The 7,631-nt window shown below is 29.4% G+C and overlaps 1 protein-coding gene across 2 annotated transcripts in view; it reads left to right on the top strand.

Moving 5' to 3' along the window:
- Positions 1-7,625, top strand: part of LOC123007893 (major facilitator superfamily domain-containing protein 8) — a 12,405-nt gene extending 4,780 nt beyond the window's left edge. The window contains exons 2-5 of one of the 2 annotated variants that reach the window (XM_044403390.1): positions 1,657-1,859; positions 1,911-2,154; positions 6,175-7,124; positions 7,175-7,625. In XM_044403390.1, the coding sequence (XP_044259325.1) occupies positions 1,657-1,859; positions 1,911-2,154; positions 6,175-7,124; positions 7,175-7,438 (1,661 nt within the window). In that variant the 3' untranslated portion in view covers positions 7,439-7,625. Of the gene's footprint in view, positions 1-1,437; positions 1,860-1,910; positions 2,155-6,174; positions 7,125-7,174 lie in introns of those variants that run through there. The other variant, XM_044403391.1, reaches the window with a different exon arrangement.
- Positions 7,626-7,631: the final 6 nt, after the last annotated feature.

Genomic DNA, 7,631 nt, shown 5'->3' on the forward strand with positions numbered 1-7,631 from the left:
TTTTTTTTTACCGAAAGGCTTGGATCCTAGACTATGTAAGTCAATGAAAATGAGGGAACCAGAAGAATAAGTTTGCTTATATCCTCTCACGAAGATGATTTTTTTATGAAGTATCTATATTTGTTAATAAACATTTTTGAAATTATTATTTACCATTACCTCAGTTTTCAGAAGTTACTTTAAAGTTTTGTTTATCTTCAAAAATTAAATCATGCTCTTAAAAAAATTGCTTTTAACATAAAATAATCAAAATAATCGTTTTTAAAATTTGCCATATCTTATTTTTAAAAAACTCTTTTAAAAAATTCAGCAATTTTATTTACTAATTTTTGTTTTTAACTTAGCTAACCCTTAAAAAACAGGCATCTTGGACCTCTTTTAGCACAATGTACATACGACCTTTGATGTTCTTAATACTTTATTTATTAGTAAACAATTACGATAATTTTTTTTATGTTGACACTTTCTTATAGTGAACTTTGTCAATTTGTAGTCATGCATAAATCACTAGATAATAAAGAGGTCAACTGTTGAGTGATTTTTATTTTTGATTTTTTGGTGTGCCAGCTTTTATACAAGGATTCCTAAGTAAAATTTGCGCCCAAATCTGGTAAAAATTCTGAAACAGGACAATTTTAACAAAAAGTATTTACTTTCGTTTAGATAAAAACAAAAAATAAAGGAAAACCCAACTTCCAGTAACAAATAAATTTTGTGATCTTTTTATGGAACAAAAAAGACCCATCTCTATTAATCGCATTTATCGACGGACCTCACGTTATGGGATACAATTTTACTAAAAGTATGTCTTTTACCAAAATCCTTGACTATTTAAGTCAATGAAGTATCTATATTTGTTCATAAATTTTTTAGCATTACTTCAGCTGCCAGAAGTTATTTTAAAGTTTTTTTCTATCTTCAAAAATTAAATCATGCTCTTAAAAAAATTGAAATAATCAAAATAATCGTTTTATTAATCCTAAAATTTATCGGTTCTTACTTTTAACAAAACTTTTTAAAATGATTTAATTTCTGTCCTTAGATCAACTCTTAAAAAACACGCATCTTTCACCTCTTTTAGCTGTTTAAGTTTTTAGATATGAATATTTATGTAAAGAAAAAAAAGGGAAATATCTTTTATTCAATCCTCTATGTTAAAATTGAATTTTATCTACTCGTTTCTTCATGTTAAAATGAAATTTTATCGTCTAGATGATAAAAAAATACATCCATTGTTGTATAGCTGCGGTTGTTACTTGCTAACGATTAGATTTCATTGTTGAATTTTACTTTGACATTTATAAATATCGACCAAATTGACTACAAAATTAGTGAGGATGAATAAAATTTTATATTGTACACGACGATAAAATTTTCATTATCTTTTCGAGCATATTAAAACTAAATTGGTCTCAAAGATAAAATTTAATTTGTATAATAAATAACTATTTTTCGTTGGCGTAAATTTTAAATGTCTTAATTTTGTGATTTAACATTGAAAATATCGACAACAGTGACTTGGTTTAACTTTGCTGTCTTCTTTAGCCTTAATTTCAAGAGATAATAGAAGAAAAAAGATATAGTAGATTTAGTGAAAGAAAAAAAATCAAACTCCTAAAGGCTCGATGACCTAACTGCAGTAATTAATTGTTTCAGATGAATCATCTTGGTTCGAACGAACCGCAAAACTCATCCGCGAAAAATTTAAATCAAAAAATAAAGACTTCGATGATAGTCTTGAAACCGAACAAGAATACAAAGAACGATGGCGATCAATTTACATAATTTATTTCACAATGTTTTTAATTTCTTTAGGATTTAGTATAATAGTCACAGGAGTATGGCCATATTTGGACAAAGTAAGCCACAATATAACTTAATAAAAGTGAAGTAATTGGAAAAAATTTCAGTTAGACCCAACTGCTGGAAAAGAATTTATGGGCTACATCGTTGCGGCCAATCCTTTTGGCCAAATGCTTTTTTCTCCTTTGGTGGGCTGGTGGAGCAACCGATTGGGCTCAATTCGGGTCCCTTTACTGTGTTCATTGGCACTTTTCACGACATCTAGTGCAATTTACTCCTCGTTGGAGTTGTTCAATGACTATAGGAAGCATTGGATGTTGTGGACCAGGTTTCTGGTGGGAGTTAGCTCAGGTATTGCAACTTATTTATCTGTATTTTTCTATTTTGCGTTTGAAAGAAAGCTTTCGATACTAAAACGGATGCTTTAATGAGCCATTTCAACACCAATTCAGGTGCTGAAATAGACTAGTACAATTTACTTTTTAGAGGTTGGTAATGGTGATTTTCAGATGGTTTTTTGAAAAATACTCGGGACTTGACACTAAAAAATCGAATTTTTCTAACTTTGTGACATTTATTACCTTATTAAGGCAAAACTTCCTAAATTTAAAAAAATCGACTTTTATGTTAAAAAAAGTACGTAAAACGCGTAAAATATTATTTATAATAAAATAAAAAACTTGTTTCATAACTCATAAACGCGTTTTTAATATACTATTTTCAGTGTAGCCAGCGAAAACAATTAAATTTACCATATCTGACCTGATAAGTTACTAGATTTACACCTAGTTTCACTAGATTACTCTGATTATATGATTTAAATTTTTTTAATACTATCGAAGATCCATTTTTTTTTATATAAATCTCACAAATCCGCTCAAAAACATGCTTAAACGAAAAATTCAAAAATAGTTAACGCTATTTTATTTATTTTTTTAAATTATATTTTGCGAAATACCGGGTGACAAAAATCTATTGGCGACACTGAATTATTACTAATCCTTCTAAATTTTTTATATCAGAATTTGAAAGTCAAGGTTGCCAAATTAAGTTTTAAATTTGATACCAAATCATTTACATTCGCCCCATATTTAGATTTTTAGTTGAAAAACATTCTAAAACACTTGATAAATGCAAAAATAATGACTTAATTGGATGTTTTTTTGGTTTGTTTTAGCAAAATCTTGCAATCAACACCATTTTCAACAATATTTTGTGTTTTTCGTCCTATTTTTTTGACAAAATTTTACTCATAAAGAGCTAAATCGAATGAAACAAACAAGATAACATCAATTTAGATTTATTTTTGTTGTGTTTAAGCATGTTTTAACAATGTCCTGCAAAATAAATGAGTTTCTAGTTCAAAAACGAACTAAATCGAGCGAAATACGCTAAAATGATATTTCAATCTAATTTGGTAATTTTTCAGTCAGATTTAGCAAAAAAAAAACGTGCTTAGACACTCTAAAAACACTAGTTTTAGTTCTAATTTTATAAATTTTAGGTTTGGTTTTAAGAAAATTTTGCAAAATAGTTGTTTCTGTCTAAACCTATTTTCTAAAACTATTTTCATCAAATTACAATAATATTTGTTTTAGTTTTTTTTAATACCGTCGAAGGTTTTACATAAATCTCGCAAATCTGCTCAAAAACGTGCTTAAATACTCAAAAAATGCAAAAATAAGTAACGCTATTTTATTTAGTCTAATTAAATTTTTTTGGCTATTTTTTATGAAATTTAGCGAAATACCGGATAACTACTAATGTTTGTGACAAAAAAACTATTTTCAACAATGAATAATTATTCGTAATCTTTCTAAATTTGTTATATATGACGTTTAATTTGAAAGTCAAGGTTGCCAAACTAAAATTTTGAATATGACACCAACTTGAGGTAAAAATGAGAATAATTTACAGTCACTCAATATTTACGTTTTTAATTAAAAACATGCTAAAACACTTGACAAAGGCAAAAATAATGACTTAATTTGATATATTTTTTTGGTTTGTTTTATTTTTCGTCCTATTTTTTTTTTTGACAAAATTAGACTCAAAAAATGCTAAATCGAATGAAACGAACGAAATAACATCAATTTAAATTTATTTTGTTGTGTTTAAGAATGTTTTAAGAATATCTTGCAAAATAAATGAGTCTCTGGTTCAAAAAACGACTTAGATCGAGCGAGACACCTAAAATGATGTCAATTTCAATCTAATTTGGTAATATTATTATTGCCAAAATTGCAAAAATAACACTGGTTTTGGCCTAATTTTGGCCTAATTTGATAAATTTTTGGTTTGTTTTTAACGAAATTTTGCAAAATAGTTCTATTTCTGCCTAACAACATACTAAAACACTGAGAAATAGACAAAATAATGTACTTTTGGCCCATTGTTTCACCTTGTTTGATGAAATATCATTTAGAAAAACAAAACTACCTCTTGATTTTTCAACTTGTTTTTGAAAAGAATTAGCATTTGAGATTCTAAAAAACGTGCAAAATGCTCAAAAAATAGTATCATCATTTTTGACTGAATTTGCTATATCAATAATTAAATAATTAAAAAATCAAATTAAAGATGTTAATTTGGGCGAATACTCGATTTAGAAACACATTTCAAAATACATTAATTTTCTGCTGAAACCGCTTGAATAAGAGTTTTTTTCAAAATAAAGAAATTTGAGCTATTTTGAATTCAATTTTTCTCGATTTTAACACTGAATTAACTCTAAATTAATGCATTTTATAAAAATAATTGCTTCAATCTCAATTGTAGGTTGAAATAAAGTAATTTGTGATATTTTCAATCAATTTGGCTCAATTTTAAGAACAAAATCAACCTGAATTAAAGTATTTCAACAAACTAATGGCTTAAATAAGAGTTTTCTTCAAAAATAAAGCAATTTGAGCTATTTTTAATTTAATTTTGCTCGATTTTAATACAGAATTAATTCAAAATCTATGTATTTTATAAAAATAATTGCTTTAATCTCAATTTTAGGCTGAAATAAAGCAATTTGTGATGTTTTCAATCGATTTGGCTCAATTTTAAGCCGGGAATCAACCTGAATCAAAGTATTTCAACCAAATACTTGCTTGAATAATAGTTTTCTTTCAAAATAAAGAAATTTGAGCTATTTTCAATTCAATTTTTCTCGATTTTAATACTGAATTAACTCTAAATTAATGCATTTTATAAAAATAATTGCTTCAATCTCAATTGTAGGTTGAAATAAAGTAATTTGTGATATTTTCAATCAACTTGGCTTAATTTTAAGCCGAAAATCAATCTGAATTGAAATATTTTAACAAACTAATGGCTTAAATAAGAGTTATGTTCAAAAATAAAGCAATTTGAGCTATTTTTAATTTAATTTTGCTCGATTTTAATACAGAATTAATTCAAAATTTATGTATTTTATAAAAATAATTGCTTCAATCTCAATTTTAGGCTGAAATAAAGCAATTTGTGATGTTTTCAATCGATTTGGCTCAATTTTAAGCCGGGAATCAACCTGAATCAAAGTATTTCAACCAAATACTTGCTTGAATAATAGTTTTCTTTCAAAATAAAGAAATTTGAGCTATTTTCAATTCAATTTTTCTCGATTTTAATACTGAATTAACTCTAAATTAATGCATTTTATAAAAATAATTGCTTCAATCTCAATTGTAGGTTGAAATAAAGTAATTTGTGATATTTTCAATCAACTTGGCTTAATTTTAAGCCGAAAATCAATCTGAATTGAAATATTTTAACAAACTAATGGCTTAAATAAGAGTTATGTTCAAAAATAAAGCAATTTGAGCTATTTTTAATTTAATTTTGCTCGATTTTAATACAGAATTAATTCAAAATTTATGTATTTTATAAAAATAATTGCTTCAATCTCAATTTTAGGCTGAAATAAAGCAATTTGTGATGTTTTCAATCGATTTGGCTCAATTTRAAGCCGGGAATCAACCTGAATCAAAGTATTTCAACCAAATAAGAGTTTTCTTTCAAAATAAAGAAATTTGAGCTATTTTCAATTCAATTTTTCTCGATTTTAATACAGAATTAACACTAAATTAATGTTGTGTTAACGTCCTGCATCATTTGTTTATATAGTGGATCACGAGTTGAGGACAAATAAAAAACTTTTCCTTAAATAGCCGACGTTTCGAAATTTTATTATTTCATCATCAGGGCTGTTGGACAGATGTTATTAATAATTAGATACATGGTGGAAAGATTACTTTGTGTGTTACGTTTTTAAAAAAAATCATCAGAAATTAGAATTTTTACACCAAATCAACTGGTATAAAAATCACCAGATCTAGTGAAATTTCACCAGACCTGGCAACACTGACTATTTCCTCCTTCCAGCCAATATAGCAGCTTGCCGATCGTACCTTTCCGCCGCCACTCGAGTCTCCGAACGCACCACCGCCGTCTCGATGATATCCCTAGCCCAAGTCCTGGGTTTCATCGTGGGTCCAGCGATCCAAGCCGCTGTGGTACCATTGGGAGACGATGGGTTTTGGCTAATCCCAAATCGACTCAGACTGAACATGTATACAGCTTCGGGCTGGATAAACGTAATCTTCTCTCTCTTCAACATGTACCTCTTCCTTCCACACGTGTTCAAAGAGCACAAAATCGCCGGGAGAGAAGCCATGTTGAAACAGGGCAAAGACAACGAACGCGACACGTGGAAACAACACCGGCCCGATTATTTCGCCACGTGGACTCTAATCGTGGCATTTTTTGTGATCGTTTTCAATTTCATGTTGTTGGAGACACTTGGAACGCCGGTCACCATGGACCAATTCGCGTGGTCGAAAGCAGCCTCCCTTAAATATATGGGGATTTTGATGTCAGTGGGGGCGGTTTTGGCAATAGTCACGTTTGCGTCGATTTCACCCCTTTGCAAGAGGTTTTCCGAAGTGAAAGTCATGATTTGGGGTGGGTTTTTGTTCATGGTTTTGGGCCGAGCGATTTATATCCCTTTTAATAACGATCCGCCACAAATGTACGATTCGGATTTGAAACTGAATCTGACTCTAATCTGTGATAAAGTGTTATTTAACCGAACTGTGGAAAATTATGATTTTTCTACGTGGACGATAAAAAATGAAGGAAATGTTAGAAATGTGACTTTGAATTGTGGGGAAGATCTACTTGGGTGTCCTTCAAGCCAGGAATGGTGCACTTACACGCCTGCTATGACCTTAACTCAGTTCATTATTGGCTACTTCCTGACGGCCTTTGGGTACCCAATTGGGGTGACGCTGATTCAAACGATTTTCTCTAAATTGCTAGGGCCGCGACCTCAGGTGATTTAATTTATTTTTATTTTTTTTTTGTTTAAGAATTGTGGTTTTAGGGAGTTTGGATGGGTTTAATGACGGGTTCTGGGTGTTTGTCACGGGTCATGGGTCCAGTCTTTGTCACCTACATCTATGAGGAATTTGGTACCATTTGGACTTTTGGTTTGACCACAGCCATGATGGTTGTTTGTCTATTGTGGCTTCTTTACTTTAATAAAACTTTAATGCCTACTGAAATTCACACTTTTGAAGGTGAAGAATTGAAAGATATTAATGATATGGTTACCGTTCCCTTAAACGATAAAGCACAAAACGAATGATTTTTTTAATTATGGGGGAGGGAAATTATGTACTACACCAGGTGAACAAAAAGTATGAAATCAAGCGTTTTTTACATTAACTAATTGATTAGCATTTTATGGAATATGATAAAAATGTGATTGTTTTTCAAGAAACGATTTTTCCAAATTTTATTTAGTTTTCGAGTTTTGCAAAATTAATTTTTTTACGACT

Source organism: Tribolium madens, unplaced genomic scaffold (genome assembly GCF_015345945.1).
Source record: "Tribolium madens isolate multiple individuals breed KSU strain unplaced genomic scaffold, Tmad_KSU_1.1 Scaffold_3;HRSCAF=73;Tcas5.2_LG2, whole genome shotgun sequence".
In the NCBI taxonomy this organism is placed as follows: domain Eukaryota; kingdom Metazoa; phylum Arthropoda; class Insecta; order Coleoptera; family Tenebrionidae; genus Tribolium; species Tribolium madens.